Raw genomic sequence first — 20689 nt, 5'->3', positions numbered from 1 at the left:
TACTGTCATCATATGCTGTTAACGCTAATAAGTAGAAGCCAGTGAGACTCTTTGACCCCCAAATCTGTTGGTATTACATGTTATTTCAGTTCAGTTCCTATACTACTCAACTTCCAAGTCATGAATACTCTCAACTTCAGTAAAACTGATGCAATAAAGTTATCAGAATTATAACCTCTATTGTTAAAATAATCAAGAGTTAGAAAGCTAAATTCCTGTATACCAACCACTACAAGCAGGGAAATTTCTCAGGTAGTGAGACAGGATCACACTACCTTAAATGAGAAGCACATCTTATTACACAGATAAGCTATTTGAAAACTATTGATTTTTTTTTTAGTAAAGCTTAAAAAAGAAAATCTGGGCCTTAATTTTTGGAAGATGTAATCATATGTATTAAATTCTAGTGCTTCAACTGTTTATGGCAAGAAATATAAAAGCTTCCCATTGTAGCACTGAAAATCCTCTCAGTAACACCTCTTATTTACATATTTACCTCTCAGTCTTCACTCATGCTGGCCAAGAAGGAACTGACTCAAAAGGATTTAATTTCACAGTGGAATATTATGCCTCCAATCAAGCCATTGCATATGACTATTACTACCTAAAAGAAGAGATAAAACATTAATTGCATGGTAGAATCATAGTTTTGCACCACATTGGCAATTTATCAATTATGACAAGCTAGCCTTTGTACTAGACAGAACCAGATGCAGGAACCAAAACCTAAAAAGGTGCTGGTTTTCGGGTTTTTTTACATTCTCCTTCTATACACTTAACTTGTTTAAAATTCAGTCAGTTTGCAAATTATAACAGAATAAATCTCATCTGCTCAATTTCTCTGCTCTGTAAGGCTAACTACATACTTAGCTATGAATAGAAGCAGTTTTGGTTTGCTAACACAAAGCTAGAAAGTAATTTCAATACAGTGACACAAATGGCTGATTAGTGTGTTGTAAGAATCAATGCTGATAGTTTTGAAAGCTACCAGAAGAGTTAAATGAATGCAGTAGGCTTTAAAATACTGATTCTAAACATTGCACTTTTGTCCTATGCACAAAGTGTAATGTATAAAAGACCAGTGCTTTCTTCCTTCTGAAGGCATGAGGTGGCAAGAGCGTGTGTGTGGTGGTGCAAATGCTCCAGTCGAAGAGGCCAATAATTGATTGTCCAAGAAAAAAAACATTCACAAAATTTTATTAAAAAAATTCCCCTTTCACCTCAAACAAGTGAAGCTTAAGTTCTGTACTACTAGGTTATGTTTAGAAAAATGAAAATAATACAGTAATTTTTGAAGGCTATACATTGTAAAATCCCATAAGTCAGCATAAACTTGGACTGTGCAAGCAAATATAGCAAGTATTTCAGATGTCATTTATTTGGTCCATCAGATGTACAGTATAGTAGTAGTATCTGAGTTTACAAAACATCAAATATAAATAACCTGAAACTGTAACAATACACAAAAATTTGCTTCTTACATTGACATACCAGGCAGTACGAGCTGAAAAACTTGAGTAAATTAACAGTTTTACAGTAATGTACATAGTGCCAGTTGAAGTTTAAGAACACTGTTAAAACATGGCACTAATTTGCTTTATTAAATTTTCTTTACTAGTTCAGGGTGTGAAAAATGTTTAGGACTAGACAAAATATTTTTCTTCAAGCAAAAAATAAAAATGTAGTTACTTAAAATCTGGGCATCAGATGATGACCCTTTACTAAACAAGAGTAGGTTTTTTTTGTCCTATTGAATTATACCTAAAAGGTATTTACACAAAAATAACATGCTTTTTTCATGACTGTTTAAGCAAATACTTATCTGTAAGTATTTATAAACTATGTTTCTACTACATTTAATATATGGAATTAATAAGGAAAAACTTCTGAAAGAGTCTATTGATGTGAGAGCTTTATCATCAAGAGAAACAGACACGAATTATTTAAGCCAGTCGTTTGGTATTCACTTGGAACAAAGGCCTTAAAATTAGTCTAGTTCTGGACATTTTTCACATCCCAACATAATATGCTGTAACTGTATCACATTATCTGAATCATTTTGTCAAGGGGCATTTGCATGTTCAGTCTAATGCTATAATTTCATCTTGCTCTTCTGTCTGCTCAGTACGCACTCTCTTTGTACTGACACACTCTTTATCTTCTAGTTTTCTCTTGCGGCTTTTGTTTTCCATATCATCATCAACGTTGCTTGAAGTACCTTCATCGTCAGAATCAACAATCAATAGATCATCTTGATCTGGAGCTGCAAAATATATGGTTTTAATTCAAATGGATACTGTAAAGGTAGTCTACTCTCAAACCAGATTTCATACATGAGAACGTTTCTAATACAAGAAATACATCTTGGAGCATTCTTTATCCATATTCTTTATCATTCAGCTGCAAAAGTATTTTAAATTTCTCTGAAATAGGTATAAAATAAGCTTTTCACATGGTTATTCCCTCTTGATTAAAATGTATGGAAAATATTGCAATAACCCAAAAATACGAGAAACGCATTAGTTAGCATTTTTGCCTGTACAAAATAGAAGAATTGTATGCTATCTGCAGCAGTCCTTGAGAAAAGAACTTTTACAGACACTGAGCTGTAGTCCAGCCTCTCCTTTCACTACAACTCCCACTAAAAGCCATGCTCCTTGAGAGAGAACATGCAAAGAGAGGGAGGAGTAGAAAGGTGAGCAGACTTAAAAAGCTAAAGGATAACAACAGATAGTATAAAGAAGGGAAAATAGAACCAAACATGAACTTTCAAGACATCTAGTTGATTTTTTTGCTTTCAAGTACAAAATTCACTATAAAACCTAATTTTATGCTAGGCTTTTTTATATAACTTGAAATAAATCGTAGCAATACCCTTAACATTTAATCTCCCCTGAAACAAGAGGGAAGTGGATGTGACTACATACTTGCGCACATATCTTAAGTTGGACCATCTGACAGGCAAAGAAACATGATCCAAAAGTGTAAGACAGATCTAACATCTGTCACAACAAGTATTCAGATTCGTACACTACCCCTATAAAACACTACGATGTTTCCAGTACATTAGCTTTCAGTGCTTAAGCATCCCATATTTATTTAAGTTAAACTATTTTGAGTATGGTGAAAGAAACACTCTACATTAGGAAGGTGCTGGTACTTCTTCCTGGATAGCAAATACTATTTTCTTGCCATGCTTTGCTTGACAGTTGAAAAATAATTATTTGGTAAGCAGATAATAAAGACATCTTCTTAAATTAACAACATGAAACATGGTCAAAGACATCCACAAAGAAAATTTTAATCTGCGGGGAGAAAGTGACAAATTCGGTCCTTTTTTGTCAAGCAATTGCATCACCCCATCAGATAGAATGGGTCTAACTTTATTTAAATTGCTGTGCAAATGAGGCACTTAGGCTGACACCCCACGAAGCCCTTGCAAGTTAAATAATATAATTTCAAGGTGTATTTACTATAAGCCTTTATAACAATCTTAAATGTGCATTTTGTAACAACTGTAAATGTGCATTTTTCTATTTAATATTCTATTTATACACAGAGGCAACTTAAATGCTTTTTATTTCATGTTGGCAAAGTTAAGTCATAAAACTGAAGACAACTATTTTAATTGGACTGCACTACTTAAAGACTATTTTGTTTTATTTAATATTGATTACTGTTATTTACCTGTTGATGTTGAGGGTTGCGCTCCATCATCACTACCATTGGTAATGTTCTTGGATGCTGGTTCTGATGGTTTAGGACCAACTTTTTCAGGGGTATCACCAACAACTTCAAATTCTACATCTTTTTCTAGGTCTTCACTGCAGAAAAATACATATACTTTTAAACAATCATCAGGTGAAAATAAAAAACCTGCCTTTTTCACAAGGAAAGTATGCCATTCAGGTAACTGGAGCACCCTGCAACTATGACAAAATTAGAAGAATATATTAAAAAAGAAAAAACGTTCAGTCCTCCTTTGTAATTTATGCTTTGTCTATTCATAAACACTGTTCCATGCAGTGCCATGACTTAAAATACTTCAGAATGAGAAAAATCATTACCTGAGCTTACCTTTCTTCCTCAACATCACATTCCTATTCTCACTGAAAGTGCAGTATGTTAACTTACTGTATATAATATATGTATTATTTATCCAGGGTTAAATACAAACACCAATTATTTCAAAGTGACTTGTATTTGCATTGCTCTATCTGAACACAGGTAGTCAAAGCAGAGGATGTACTACCCCAGCAGGCTGGGGGTTTTTCTTGGTTTTTTAAATTTTGCGTTTGTTTGTTTTTTTTTTTAAACGGTAGTTTCCTCACCTCTTGGCCGCCCCAAAAGTAAATTTGGTTTTGCACTGTATTTTTATGTTGTGTAATGACAAATTAAATAAACTTTTTCCAATTGCTGTTGAAGAAAACCCACAACACAGCCCCACCAAAAAGTAACCACAAACCAAACAACAACCCCCCCTAAACTCTATGAATTAATAAAAAAAACCAATTCCTCTTTTACCTCTATATTTTCTTTCTGCAGTTTAATCTTTGAGCTTTATTCATGAATTTAAAATTCTAAGTCAGAAATTCCCTGTGGAACTGTTCTGCATATATGCACAAAAATAGTTATTCAGAATCCTTACCTATGAAGCACATTGATTAGCAGTGTATAGTCCTGGAGGAAATCATCCGCTTGTAGTCGAGTGCCATTTCGAATTCCAAAGTCTGATAATTTCCTGTGGTTATTTGCTACAAAAATAGTGACAAACTGCAGTGTCTACAGCTATTTATGTAAAGATCCTTTACATCTGAATAAGTATGATGAAATAAGTACTCCAGAAGTTTTATATAGAAACATAACATTTATTAGCTACATTTAAAGTAAAAGTTGGCATTTAAGGCCATCAGGAGTTAAAACTACGTATGTTTGACTACTTTACTCCTCATGAGTCATGCTCAAGCACTTCATTATTACTACATTTAGGAGCATTCTGGAGATAATATTTGTATTACAACAGTGCCTACAAGCATCATAAAGAGACCACAATCTAAGAACAAGAAAATGAACGGGACTTGCAAAAGAGGAAGATAAATGGTGCACTTTTATAGCTGAATACCTATCCTTGAAAGGAATCCTGACACTCCAGGTGAAAAGTACTTTATATAGGAAAGCTGAACTGGACATGCAGGCTTGTAGACAATATCACTAGCTATTCTTAAGCCACTTAAATACTTGCAAAGCCAGTTCTCTTCAAATATTAGTCTACAGGATGAACACTAGAGTATTTTCTATACTTCCACACCGTGCATCTTGGTTTCTTCCTAGTTTTTATCTACTCTTATCTAAAAAGCTTCAGTATGCATACCTTCTGTTTCTCCTTCTTCTGAAGAGATAAGAATAGTTCCTTTTCCATCATCTATTTGTACATCTGGTGCTACCATAGCAAATTTTTCTTTCACTATCTGAAAAGATGAATACGATTATTTAATCAATATCTGACTTAAAAACACTTATAGAAGAAAGAACCTTGAATTATGTTAATTTTCTTATCCTGGCTTGTTTTCAGGCGTCTGCTGAAAGCCTACACTTTTTTTTTTTTTTAACTTTCATGAACAAAATAATTATATTTTTGCTGTCTGAAACCTACAGGTTCAGATACGCTGACAAATTTTTAAGAATACTTCATAAAATTACAGAATTACAAATCGGTTGTGACTAGGCAACTGTAATGTGGCTACTGAACTATTCAACTGAAATACAAATTTAGTTACAAAAGACAAACATTCTTTCACAAGATATACAAGCGCACATGAGCAAGAAGCATACTGGTTAATCTAGGTCTTCTTGTAGCTGAGAGAAATGTAAACTGTACAGCAAGTATAAACATCTGATGTTCAGGCAAAAACCTAACTTTAATAATTTACAGTATTAGAACCAAAATGAAAGCTGTAGCTAATATTCAAGATTTACCTTATCCTGGAGTGTTAACACAGTAACTTTGTGTACATTAAGTTTCACAGTCACTTCTGGCTTACTTGCACATACGTAACAGTTAGGATTTGGCGGATCCAAAGCACAAGGGACCAATAGCTTCTTTCTGGGATTTGGCTGCTTGTTCAGAAAAATCTTGAGGAGAGACAAGAATAAAACAAGTTATTCTGTAAATAACAGCACTCATAAAACCTGTTTTCCTACAGATTTATTCTCTTAGTCTCACAGGTTGTCCTGTTCCCTAATCCTCTTTGACATGCCTGCTGAACAGGAGAAAGCACATATTACAGCCAGTCCACAATGACACCTGTGCTGACTGACCAGCTATTGACAAACAGATCTGTAACATGAAACAACCATGTTTCAAGTGATGTCAGTCTGGTTCTCTCTCCTATCCAGCAGCCAATTTTCATTAAATCAGAAGAATTTAATGATCCTTGAGACTTCCACTTCTCTTTTCATTGTGGCTGAAAATTCCCAGCGCATTCAGAATCTACTGAAGCAACAGCAAGTGAGAGACAGTAAAACCACACAATAGTCAAAGCAAGTTAAATGTGCCTTTTAAACAAATAATAAAAAGAAAGTAAAAGTATCTTATTCCCACTTACCGTTCTACACTGATCTATTTTTCCTGATAAAATCTTCAAACCCTCCAGCACTATCAGACCAGCTATTACCGCATTAGTAGTAGCTATAGCTGGGATAATATTTCCTGCCATTGCTGCAAAATAAGCAAGAGTATGCAGATTTTTAAAAGTAAATGAAAATGAGAAGTTTAGATTATGTTATGTTTAGACAATGTTATGTTTTATCCTTACACTTGATATCAAATCTGCTCTTCATATTCATACTGAAAACATGCATCCTGAGGTTCGCAGCAGAAGTGACAAAATCCATTGCAGAAGGGTCATCCTGACAAGAAGTTAATACAAGAAGTATTTAAAAATCAGATTATTCATTGGAAAAAGTTTGCAACACAGGGTTCCTAAAACCTTAAAAAAAGAAAGTTTTAAAAAAAAGTCTGTACAATATTGCATTTCAAAGTCAATACACTTCTTCTTTCAGATAGTATGTTTAGACAGAGCAGTAATATTTTAAATACACAAGTTTAGAAATTGTACTTAGTTTTTTTGTTATTACTTTTATTCTGAGGGTGACAGAGCACTGGAACAGGCTGCCCAGAGAGGTTGTAGAGCCTCTTTCTCTGGAGATATTCAAAACCCGTCTGGATGCAATCCTGTGCAACCTGCTCTAGGCGATCCTGCTTTAGCAGGGGGTTGGACTGGATGATCTCCAGAGGTACCTTCCAAGTCCTACCAGTCTGTGATTTTAGTAGTGATTTAGCATATTAGTATTAATAAAATATGTCCAAAATAATGTCTAAATCCTAAATATTACAATGTTTTATGCTCAGTTTCAAAAATTGGTGTTTCAGAAAGAAATATTTTTACTATCTCTTGTAATACTATTTTACTATTTTGTCCCACCTATATTTACAAACTACTTTTTTTTCTTATGCCACATGACAACTGACTGCAGAAAGACGACACTGTCTCTGGTGCTAAAAGAGAAAATTCTTTTCTTGTTTTTCTTCAGCAACACTCATATCAGATACCTATCATCAGAGCTAATTATTATGTACAAGTCAGTAGAACTCTAGCTAGACGCCACTGTATAAGAGCATGTTTTAGAGAAAGCTAAAAAGGAAAAAATGAAGTTGCATTAATAAAATATTTTAAAAAATCAAAATATGACACAATGCTTCTGAATTTGTGCTTTTTAAAGTTGGTGAATTAAGTTATTTTACATCACAATAGTTAATCCTTACACTCAGCGAGTTACAAAATATAGTGTTTAAAGTATATATTTGTTTACATATGGAAAGTGCTTTCAGTGAGGTGCCAGACATTTTTGTTCAAGTAGTACTATTTTGGAATGAAACCGAATGAGTTCAATTAATATGTGTACTACATACGTAGAGTACAACTGGTTCTTATGTATTTGGCAAACTAACCTTATCCCATATAAGCTCTGCTCCATCACCCTTCTCAGCCAAGTGAAGTCTCAGGGTTTCAACGCTCTTTGAAAATAAGTGTGCATAGCTCTTGACATCAAGAACCTGCTGATCCTTCAAGACCGCAGAAGATTCATTTTGTTGTTCGGATATGTTTTTCTCTTTGGGAAAAGAAAAAAAATAATCAAGAATACTTGTAAATTGCACAGAAGCTCTCTCAAAGAGCTAAGAATTCTCCAATTTCAGGAAAATTAGATATTTTCTAAATTGAAGAACATTTTACAACAAATCTGCACTTAAAACTGCAACTGTAGCTATACTTACATCAATCACCTAGACATGCATAAATTACAGCAAATGTAAATTTTCAGCAAAACTCAGTTTTCAGAGATAAATACATCAGTGCTTATGATAAAGTCTACTAGAATAAGCTGACATGTAATTTTTTGAAATGTGAATTTTCTACAGCCAATACTGAATATCTAAAATAACAATTGCAAAACTGTTTTAGAAAAACATTTTCTATATAGAGAAAAATTTAAAATCTTCAGGAATTGCAAAGAATTAATTTGTTCATTATCAGTACTCAACTGTGGCAGGGAGAAATGTACATATCACAGAGATGCATTAACAAACAGCAGGTATGACTTACAAATATTCAGTGGGAGGAGGGACAATTACCTTGATTTTGTACCTCGGCCCAGTCCAGTGGCACTGGAGGCTTTCTTTTCCTCCACAGCTTATCCATTGTCAGCAGATATCTAATGTCATCTTTGAAAAGCTAGGAAACATTAAAACAAACAAACAAACAAAAATACATTAAAATGAAAGGGGGGAAAAAAAGACATCTTTATTTTTACATCTGCTATGAAATTGAAAAATCAGCATTAGATTTATGAGGTTTTGCTTTTCTCCTTGGAAGTATTTTCAACCACAAATAATAATCAAACTCCACAGGAAAAAACGAAACAGATGTGAAAAACTTCTTATTCCCCATTCTCTAATACTTATTGCATAAAACAGACATGGCTCTGATTAATTTGGGGGGGAGTAAAGTAAAAATCAAGAAACAATAGTCCAAACAGTGGGTTCATGTGCCTACTGAAGCCATCACTAGAGCTCTTTGTGTATTCTCCCTGAAATATTCTTACCTACATGCCAATGAATTTCTAGTTCTTACTACCTATCAGCATTATATTCTATACTTATTTCCTCTATTTATCCACTTTTAGTAACTATTTATAAGGAAAACTCCTAAAACAGTCTGTATTTTCTTATGCTAGAGCCTGATTATACACAGAAGATGACTGATAGCTTTTAGGATTATGCCCAGGGAAATCCCTATGGAATTTAAGTTTACCTTTTCATATTATAAATAATTCAAATGAAGGGGTTTTGTCTGCAGAATATGGACAAGCCCCTGAAGCCATCTGTACAGACGCAGATGGAATGCCATAAAACAAGCAAGTGTTGTAAAAGACCAACACTACAGCAAACCTGGTGGAAGTCATAACATAATTGCATAATTGATGGCTAGCATTAAGCATCCAAACTGGGTTTTGACTTAACTTTAAAGCACCTCATACACTTCACATAAAGACATTTATTGGGGGTAAAGAAGATACCTTAGTAAAAAGTTTAACTGGATCGTATCCAGTTGATTTAGCCCACTCCTTAGTTGAAACACGTTTAATCTCACCATCTTCATTGGATGCTCGTGCTCTGGCTTCTGCTTCTGCTGGCTCCCCTATTAATAAAGTGTTAGCCAATATTTTAATTTAAAAAAAAAAAAAAGGAAAGAAAAATCACATCCAAATATTTCCCCTAGAGTCAATAACCAAAATTATGCAGGGACCATAAAATGGCTTTACTGTGTCCAACAAAAGCTGAACAGTGCAACTACTCCTGTTTGCTTCTGCAACTGCAACTCACTAATTTAACTTGATGTCCCCCAATTCCTGTATTGGCAGAAACAGTGAAAATTGTTTCTTATTAATTTTCACTACATAACGTTGTGATTTCATAAATCTCTAACCTTTTAGTAGTCTCTTTTCCTGGCTGAAGAGTCTTAGTTTGGTTAGAACTTCAACACAAAAAACCCCACAAAACCAAACACACACAAGCATACCCCCCCCAGCTTCCTACCTCTGGTTATTCCTATAAAAAAAATAAAAAATTCCATGCATACAGATGCTATTAATTTTGTGTTACTTTCCCAGTCCATTCCAGCAATTGCTATCGTGATTCCTAATAAGCAGCAGCTTGATGTTTTCATAGAACTATCTATTAACATATTGACTGAACGAGAAAAATCAACTCAGAGACCATCATTTTATATGTAAATTTGTGAATGTTTCCCCCCTTTCACCAGTGCATCATTTCATATTTATCTGCAACAAATCTACTTAATGTCTCATTGCCTAGTCATTCTGAATTGTGAAGCTTTTTACTACTTTTTGGAGTTAGTCCTCATCTTTATTATTCTGAGTGACTTTGCTTAATCATGTATGCTGAACAGCACTGGTCCCATCCCCAATCTGAAACACTCCTCTAATCACCAGTTATCTCCATCATTTAAGTAGTTTATCCACTTCAGGATCTTCATCCTTTTTTCTCCCCATGGCTGCTCAGCTCCTTCAGGTTCCTCACAAAAAGTTTTTGAGTGCCCCCTGCAGATTCAAAACAGCGTAAACCAGAGATGCTTGTCCACAGGTTTGCCAATTCCTTCAAAGGACCTGCAGAGCCACACAAGGCATGACTTGCTTTTACAAAGCTTGCACTGACCCTTCCCTGATACATCATGTATGTCCACTGATTCTAAACAGCATTGTTGCCACAGACAGTTTGCGCACTACAGACATGAGGCTACAGCTCAGGTCTTGCTATAATCATCCTGGTATCTTTAAGTAAGTGGCTTTGTACCTGCTACCTTCCAAGTACTCCAGCAGCCATTGTTTTAAGTGAGTTTATACATGACTCTAAGACTCAGCTATTTCATGCTGCCCTTCCTGTAGGAACAATTTGTCGGGTGATCGCTATCAGATGTTCAGAGAATCTGAAGAGTTGGAGGATACTCTAAGCTCCCTCTCCCAAGTCCATTGATCTATCAGAGGATCCAAAAGAAGCAACAATGATGCTTATTCACCTTCACAGGAACTATGGTTACTGTCCTTACAGAAAAATACTGAATAGCTAAAAAAACCATAACCTAAAATGAGCATATTTCCTATGTAGATTAACACTGAAGTTTCAAGCTAGAAGAATTCAAACACAAACCTTGTATTTCCTTGCAATCCCTCAGCTAGGAGTGGAAAATACAGAGTAACAACAAATATCACCCAGTTCTCAATCCTCAGTTCAAAAGACAAGCCTCCCAGCTGCAAGGAAGTAAGTGCCCCATCAAATCCAAATATATAGGGGAAAAAAGGCCACCGTGTGAAGATCAGTTATATTTGATTTGCACTTTAAACTCACTTTTCACTTCAAGTTTCTCTGCACATGGGGAAGACTATTTGCTGCAGAGGGAACAGGAGTCTCCAAACAGATACAAGCCTATTCATCTAAATCATAGATCTCACACCTGGATGTTTAACTGAACTCTGTGATTAGTGAGTATCAGTTGTGTTCCTCACAGCTGTTCTACCCATGCTATCTGAGAACAACCAGTGAATGCCAGTGACCCATCTTACACTGTATTAAAAAGTTTTCACAGCAGCTGAAGTAATCATTTTAGTAATGTTTTAGCTGCCCACAACAGCCACAGTTCTGACAGCTGAAACTATTAAACTGTTGTCATTCTGAAGAGGGTTTTTTTGCACATTCTCCATGCAAAAACCTCTGGTATGCACTATGCATCAAGTTAATTAAAAAACACTAAAATTGTTTCAAATATCTAATAAGCAGCAGTATGAGGGAACTAGATTATGCACGGTGTACATGAAGGTCTGTAAGGGAAAGTGCTGTTAACACACCCCAAACTCTTGTCCAAGAGTACAGTAAATGGAATCCTCTTAAAAGAAAGTGGGGCTGAACTCTTGAACCTTAAGAAACGTACAGAAACAAGTCATAATCTCTGCAATAGAACACTTCAGTAACAGGGTAAGCTACCAGCTTGTATTACACTCACAGGCAGCTTCAGGATCAGCTCTGTCAGGAGAGACTTCTTGATCAGCATCTTCTTCTCCAAACAATTGGCTATATAATAATAAAGAACAACAAAACAACACTAGAATTTCATTGCATCTGGTTAAAGACTGAAATATTTGCTAACAGATATATATCCACTTTAGAATATATATCAGAGTGCCACTTCATACATTGCTTTTTAAATTGTTGGGATTCATCACACGAGGACTTAACACTGACAACACAAAAAGTTCAATACAAAAATGAATTTAGCAAAACAGTTCTGTTTAACTCACTCAATAGTTCGCCTAGCCTTATATTTATACTGCAGTATTGAATGCATTGCTTATAAGACTCCAACATCGCAGCAAACTTTACATCTATTAATACATGCATTAACCTGAAAAATGTGTTAACTTCAAACAAAGGTGAAGAATAAAGTAACCTCAACCTACACTGCTGGGCCAAACTACTTTGCCAGATTTTCTGTGATACTAGAGCAAGACCTAAGTACTGATCAACCTTCCATCTTTATATTTAAAGAAAAAAAACTCCACCCCAAAACCCAGGCCAAAGAACTGGAGGTTTTCGCTATAATCCACATTAAAAAAAAAAAAAAGTGTGTCCCCACTTAATTTCTCTGTCTGCAGGTTTAGACACCAGAAGAGTGAACCACAGTACCTATTTTCTTTTAAAAAAAAAAAAAAAATCACTTACTTGAACAAATACTTAGCCCACACAATGCAATGGATAGGTTCTGATGGCGTATTTCGGATTGTGCAGCCGGGAAAAGTCTTCTGAGTTGGTTTAGGATGACATTCATAACATTCTGTCACTCCCTGGTGAAAAGTGAAATATTTACTCGTCAGACTGTGAAGGCTACTGATAGTACATACTATTACCAGATGAACTGTAACTGTATCTCAAAACACCCAACTCCCTGATGTCTAAAATAGCTAATGATTTAAAGCCACAAGAATAATACACAACCTAACCTTTTTAATAACTGTTACTTGTCCAAGGTAGCCTGCAGTTCCACTCTCTATAAGAGGAACATCAGCAGCCAGACACATCCTGTTCACGTGGTTACGGGCAGCTGCAAATCAAGAGGTTTTAAAGAAAAAAATGAATAATTAGGAAAAAAGGTTTTACTTCTCCAAATTCAAACTAGACTCCTATGCAAACATTTGTCCTTAATCTGCCTTATTTCATTATAGAGCACTGTGCCTTTTTCACAAAGTCCATTTTCCAATTAACACAAAATATATCAACACTATTAAACATAGCAAACTCAACTGAATTAAGTTACATGTGTACACACAATACTCATCAGTTCCCATAAAGCAGCAACACAGCAGCTAACATTTACTTTCAAAACACTTACAAAAGCACTAACTACCCTTTCAAGTTTCTAGTGAAACGCACAAGCATTAGTCAAACTACAGATGGGTTAACAGGATACTTGTTATTTAACTGAAATTGCAGAAGTACTAAGAGTAGAACACATTAAAGTTCTGTTTCTATGAACAAGCAACAGTATTTTCATCGCCAATACAAAATCATAGTGAAAACTTCACCTCGGTTATCCAGAGCATTCATTACCAACGTAAACTGGCGGAAGAACTCTACGTTATAATCAGGGCTACAGAAAAGAAAAACAATACTCAAAATGGCATATCAAAGTTGTTGGTTATTATGCCACAACAGAAATTATACACATGCAAAGGGTGGACTGGTGTTTGTGTGATAAATTACACATATTATAAATTTACTGCTAGCCTTTAACTGCCCCATTTGTCTTCTGTCCATTTTAAAGCTAGGCGAAAGCATGAATTTTATGCTGCTGGAAGGAAGCTATTGCAATTAGTACTAATTTGACCAATGAAACAGGTAGACAACGGAAAAAGTGATTATACTGCTCTGACCTAATGAGTAAATTGGCTGAGCTGTGGTAACTGACCTTAAAAACCATCAGCTGAGGCTAAAACGTGCACACTGTAATTACCATAGCTCATCAGACTGTTGAGAATTCATTATACTGTGATAGCTCAATTGGTTTTGATCGTGCCTCCATACCCTTAGGAGCCAAGATGTGAGATTTTAAAATCGTGACACTTTAGTATCTTTACATTGCATTTTCCTGATTTAAAGGTGGTGGCAAAGAAGAGAGAGTAAAGAGGAAACAGGATTAACAGTTTTACAGTTTCAGGAGTAGGGTGCAATGAGTCAGTGTTTCAGTGGCTAACAGCAACATCAGAGTTCAAACCTTAATATTAGAGAATATCAATTTTTAAGAAACTGGAAAAATATAAATTAAAACATGGGAAACAGCTAATGAAAATCTACATAATCTTGTACTCATTGGTTATGGATCATAAAGACTAGGTTTTAACAGTTTGGGGCATATATAAATGATACTCAGTTATCTACACATACACAAAGGACTTCATTTTTTTAATCACGGACTCAACATTCACATTTATTTTAATCTAACTATTGCTCAAGACATCAGGGCATCCTTACAGTGTGGAAATTTATATAGTAAATATTGCTAATAAAATGAAAAATAGACACAAGCAAATGACTACAGCTTACTACCAGAGCTTAAGAAAACTCATGCAAAATCCACATTCCCACTCAGGTGTGTGGTAATCTCATATTTACAGTATTTCATCTTACTGCGCTAGATTTGTAAAATATCTTAAAGCACACCATTGTAGCATTTAAATAACACAGTACTTGCAAATCAAAACATGTAATTAGAGCTTAAAAACAAACATACTTCATGATGCTATCATGGTAAGCTATAATATTAGCTTCTGGATAAAACTGTAACACGCTTTCCTTGGCAACCTAGAAATAAAACAAAAACAAAAAAAAGCCACTTATTATTTCTTCCTTCCTTCTAAAGATAGACTTGATACTAGTTGAGTATCGAGTAAGTTGATTACCGTAAGATATTTAAATACTTCTATAAATGAAATGTTGTGGATAGCCATGATCAACCAACCAACGCTTCCCTCTTCACAACAGAAGCAAAATTGTGGCATGTTTCTAACACTGTCCATAAAATAATACTGTGTAAGACTCGAGCTTTGGCTTTTTCTCACCTGTGATTTTGATCTTCCAACATGTTTCTTTTGAAACAAAAACTGCCTGTTGAGATTGCTGACATCAATAGTATCCAAATCAATCTATAAACACACAAGAGACAGCCATTTCACTTTTACAGAAATAACAGGAACAAAATCATTAACAGAGTTTGAAGCAAATGTGATTGGCCAAAATGCATAAACCTTACAGACCCCTTTTCAGATGTGCATATAGGTGTTACATCTGCACTACAGCAACTGTGGAGGCACAAGTGATCACCTAATCATCTCCTGGAACCCATACATTTTAAGTAACTATTAACAATGGAACCATATGTCAAAAATTAAGGGCTACATGACAACAAACTTTCTGAAGAAAGAGTCCCTACTAAAAACACACATGAATTTTGAGATATGCATGCACAATAATTAGTAGAAAGTCAATAACTGATTGTCCTCTTTACCATAGGATAAATATTTTAGTGAGAATTCATCAGGAGCACAGCGTACAACCTCAGAGGAGATACTGCAGAAATCAGTCCAGATAGGTCTAGTCAGACTCTACATGGGACTAGCCATGCTGAACGCTGGCTCTGTACCACGCTTCCCCAAGGCCCAAGAAAGGCTACTCAACAAACTAATTAGTACTTCTACTTTATATTTGAACATGGCTTTGAGCAACTGAATCAGTAAACTGAGGGTATTGTGATCTAATTCATACACTGCAGGGCAAAAGTTTTTACTGTTTGTCACCAGGACTAACTGTTTAAATGCACATTAAAAAATTATGAAGTCTACTTACACAAAAAAAATCCAATCACATAATCAAGATGCCTAAAAATATATACCACAGAACACCTGTGAGGTACAACCTGCCATGGCTGTAATTCCCCTAGCAGCCATGTTTCTATTTATTAATATATGTACATGAACATCATAATTTCAAATATCTTTACCCCACCTCAAGAATTAAGAAGATTTAATTAGAACTTTGAGAAAATTTATTCCTACCTTTGTTGCCACTACTTTTACTTTGATTAAACAGTTTCTCTGACGAACCTCTCTTTTTAGAAGTCCTTTCCTGTCCTTAACATTTTTAACTAGGAGGGGAGGGAGACAATTTTTCTGATCCTCAGAGATATTTCTCCCGAATTCCTACAGATAATGCTGACATACTCAACATAGTAACGCTTTCAGCTATATGCAGAGAACTATCAGACTGACTGTGCAGCATGTTGTTTAAACATGACCTACTGAGTGTGTTCTCATACACTTTTAATTTTATTAACCAAACTTGAATAACAAAAAAAGTATGCCACACACTTCTCATTGAAGATCTTTTGCATGCGAGACCCAAGCTCCAAGATTAAACTTCTTTTTTCTGAAGGGAGTATTTTTAATTGAAGGATTAAGTTTTAATATACTAAGAACTGTAATGGCTAAAGAGTTTTATTTAAACACTAAATAAAAGCATCTGTGGATATAGAGCAAACAGAAAATACACAATGTTTTCAAAATGTATTATAAAGCAGAGACTATTAATCTTTATTACCCATAGTATCCTAGTAACTACCCATGGTCTTGTAACTTTTCATGAAAATGGTATCTGCAAGAAAACACGTTTCTACCTCCTTCCCTTTCTCATAAGGCATACTCTGAAAGCTTGCTTAGTCCAAAGCCAAAAAAAGCCTGAGAACCTCAAGTGAAAATTATTAAGTGCATAATTCTGTTAAAACTTCCACTACCCAGAAAGCTTTTAGTATTTTAATTGGAAATGATAACAAGTGACATAAGCTACAACTGAAAACAGTACTACCAAGACCAAAAGAACCAAAGGAAGTTTTTCTCCAAAGAGAATACGTGAGACCATTAAACCTCAACAGAAGCTTCAAACTAGCTAAGAATGATCAGAATTTAAGAGTTCTCTTGTTAAATGAACTTTTACACTGCTCCTATTTTTGCAAGTTATAAGGAAAGGCCTCAGAACTTCCTAAGAATACATATTCATGTTCTTAATTCAGACTTGGATTTTGAGTAATTTGATTTCGTTCCTCATTCATGAGGACAATGGCACTGCCTTTCAACAAACTATACTTAATGAAATCACATACCTGTGAGTTGTCTTGTATTCAAAACTACTAGATTTCTTTTTAGTATTAATATTTTGTTTTTAAAAATATTTCACAACTTATAGAAATAAAAAGCACTTTCAGGTGTTCAAGTTTGTTAGTATTTAATAACCACGGAAAACCCTCAATGATATCACAAACATTGACAAAAGCAATTTATTCTCTTAATAGCAAGTTTCCTCTTTGTGTAATAATTCTCTTTTTGCTCATGCCTTGTCTTTTGCCCACCCACTCCGTATGTTATCAAAATGTTACCGTCTTGCATAAAACACTGCCAGTGATATTTTTAAATGAAGATGGCCCTGATCCAACATGTACTTAAGTTAATGGAGTTCAACCAAGTTGGCCTTGAAAGACAATACCAAAAAAAAAAAAAAATCAAACTATAATAAGTGAAACAATAAGCATACCCCAATGAGATTTATGCCTAATGAGTAACTGGAAAATCAGGAGATATTAAACCCTATTACAATGGACTGCAGGAATACACAAATGACATAGTAAGGTAGAAAAAGAGGGGAAAAAAAACAGTGCAGAAAATGCAGGCTTCCACTCTTCTGCATATATTTATTTCACCAGTAAAGTGCTAAAATTGGATAGGCTCTCAGTGGCAGACTCAAATCAAAGGGACAATTTGGAATTACATTATGCACATCCCACAGATTTTAAAACGTATTTCAGTAGAAAGGCCTGAGTTGTATGAATAACAAGGCAAACCAGTAGTTGTACTCTTCTACAAGCTGATATTGTTTTAGATAAAAGCCGTTTCTAATACTCTTTGCTCAACAAGTCTGACTGTAAAAACAAGCTTCATACAACTTGTCATACAAAACTCTCAGGTGTGACTCCAGGCCAGGCACACACAGGTAAAAATGTATTCAAGGAAACAGACCTGTGCTCTAGCTGGATTTGTACTCCTGTGACTTCTTAAAACCATGTACTTTTCATAACTACAGAAAGAAATTAATAAAGCTCTGGAAACTAGGTAATCAGCGGTTTGCTAACAGTATTTCTCTCTATACTCTCTCAATTCTCCCCTTCCTATACACAACCAGAGATTAGTATCAGGAAGCAAAAGCGAAAGCAACAGCCCGCGGGAAGCTATCGCGACCGGACTTCTAAGACTGACAGTTTTACAACTCGGTATCTAAAAATACAGTTCATCTTCCACGTATTTTGTTTTTCGCTGCAATTCGTCACCGGACCATTATCCACAGTATTAGCAAAGGCGGCATTAGGCAAAACTAAGACTTTAACAAGCAATCGCTGGGCAGCAAACATGGCACACCGCTGTTTCCCAGGAGATTTCATCTACGGGCTCCCAGAGAGGCGCAGCCGCTCTTCCGCCGAGCGACGGCTGGACCCGCCGCTGCCCCGGGAAGGCGGCCCGACCTCCGGGAGAAGACCGCCCTCTCCGCCTTCCCGGCGCTCGCTCCGGCGGGGAGCCCGGGCACAGCGGCACCGCCGCGCGGGGCGGCCCGCGGGAGGAAGCCCCGTCTGAGGCGGCGGCGCGGATGGCGCCCGCAGGCCGCAGCCCCTTTGTGGCGGAACCCGTCCCCCGGCAGCAGGGGCGGCGCAGCAGCCTCGCCCGGCAGCTTTGGCGGGCCGGGAGCAGTTTGAAAACACGCAGACAATGCGGCTGGCGGGAGGGGCCGCGCCGCCACAGCGCCCCCGCACCCCCGCCGCCTCGGCGCCCCTCAGGCCCCCGCCCCAGTCCCTAACACGCGCCCCCCCCCCCCGCCCCAGCCTCGGCTGCGCCGCCGCCCGCCGGCCCCCCATCCGCCCCGGCCCCCGCCCCGGCCGCGGCCCCGGCCCGCACCACGTCGATGTTGCTGAAGCCGGTGAGCACCAGGTCCTTGAGGAGCTCGCAGCCGATGCCGCCGGCTCCCACCACCAAGAGCCGCGCCTGAGCCACGGCCTCCGCCAGCTCGCTGCGCAAGGGGCCCGACACCGGCACGGACATGACGGCGGGCGAAGAACGGCGGCGGGCAGAGGGAGCGACTCCGCGCGGCTCTCCTCAGCCGGGCCGCGCTCCGGACAGAGAACCCGGACGAGACCAGAGCGGCGGCCGCCCGCCTCGCCCGCAGCGCCCCCTGCCGGCGGGGAGGGCCTCGGCCCTCTCCCGCGCACCGCCCAGGAAGGCTGCAGCGGGGCCGGAGCTCGGGCGGGACGGGGAGCAGAGAGACGCGGGTTCGAGTCCCGCTCCCGCCGCCGCGGCTGGGGGATGCCTACGGCCCGGCACCGGGGAGGGGCACTGCCTCCCGTCTGCTGCGGCCGTCGGCAGGGCCAGGGCCTGGCCCAGAACCTGCGCACTCTGGGCTCCCTGCCATAGCTGGGGAAAAGAGCAGGGCAAGCACCCCTAGGGAGCACTGGCAGTATTAGAGGTGTAACATAAGATGTTTTTATGTATGTTAGCCTAAGTTAACTGATTCACTTCTACTAAGCTCCAATTCTTCCTTAAAAAAAGTAGTTTTGCAAACATGTTCCATCATTTTAGCTCCCCCTCCCTTTTTTTCTTTTTTAAATCCACACTTTTAGTGCGTTACTTTATGCTGCAGCATTAAACCTGTACAAAAAGCTTTAAGGACACTTACTTGAATTACTCCTCCATTAAGTCAATTAAAATACTGCAATTTAGCCTAAACCAACAGGGAACTCCGCAGAAGAATCTAAACTAAAGCAGCACAATTAGCCTGCGAGCACTAGACTGTGGTGGCAAGGCAGGTGCCATACCTACCCCGTCATTCTGTACCTGCGAGAACAAAAGTGCTAACAAAAACCTCCACCTTTTCCCCATCCAAAGCAACGTGACCTTCAGAGGTCATTTAACCATACAGATGTGATTTATCCTTCATCAGAAAAACATATAGAAAAGCTTCACCATAGGAAAACTGTAGTGACAGCAAGGTCCTTTCAGACACTGTCCACTGAATTTCCCATCTGCAGTCAAAATAAAGCAGATTTGTTTTTTAAAACCAAGCATACATTAAGTTCTTCACTGTTAATAGTTTCTAAAAATTGCATCCTGTTTGGCTGATGAATGGTAACAATATAACCAAGTGCAGTCAGACCTTTCTCCTTTACCTTCCTCCCCAAATGTTAAGTGTAACTAGAATCATGAAACAATCTATGCTAAAATTTCCATGTGTAACCAAATTGTGCCAGTTTTCTGTCACATTTTAGAGGAATGCTAATATATACTTCAATCAGTTATTCTTGAAAATAAGCACGTCATCAGATGAATCTCATTTTTCACCACATCTGAGGAAAATTCTGTTGCATAATTACACACTTTCACCTGTATTAAAAAAAAACAACAGACTTTCCATCTA

At 37.3% G+C, this 20689-nt stretch overlaps 1 protein-coding gene across 2 annotated transcripts; it reads right to left on the bottom strand.

The window, feature by feature from the left end:
• Positions 1–1179: 1179 nt before the first annotated feature.
• Positions 1180–19431, bottom strand: UBA2 (ubiquitin like modifier activating enzyme 2). 2 transcript variants are annotated; one of them, XM_054840544.1, is made up of 17 exons: positions 19177–19431; positions 15247–15330; positions 14919–14989; positions 13714–13778; positions 13132–13232; positions 12854–12975; positions 12138–12205; positions 9637–9758; positions 8693–8792; positions 8012–8172; positions 6816–6909; positions 6606–6718; positions 5977–6132; positions 5372–5468; positions 4649–4754; positions 3688–3824; positions 1180–2263 (listed from the first exon to the last, which is right to left on the bottom strand). In XM_054840544.1, exons 1-17 carry the CDS (start codon positions 19318–19320, stop codon positions 2082–2084), a joined length of 1923 nt encoding a protein of 640 aa, XP_054696519.1. In that variant the 5' UTR covers positions 19321–19431; the 3' UTR covers positions 1180–2081. The 2 variants fall into 2 exon arrangements, with proteins under 2 accessions (XP_054696519.1, XP_054696520.1); XM_054840545.1 differs by lacking the exon at positions 19177–19431 and adding an exon at positions 18646–19043.
• Between the last annotated feature and the right edge of the window lie 1258 nt (positions 19432–20689).

The sequence above is a fragment of the Grus americana genome, chromosome 13, assembly GCF_028858705.1.
Source record: "Grus americana isolate bGruAme1 chromosome 13, bGruAme1.mat, whole genome shotgun sequence".
Taxonomy (NCBI): Eukaryota; Metazoa; Chordata; class Aves; order Gruiformes; family Gruidae; genus Grus; species Grus americana.
Note: the sequence above shows the minus strand (reverse complement) of the source record. Positions and strands in the feature narration are given on the sequence as shown.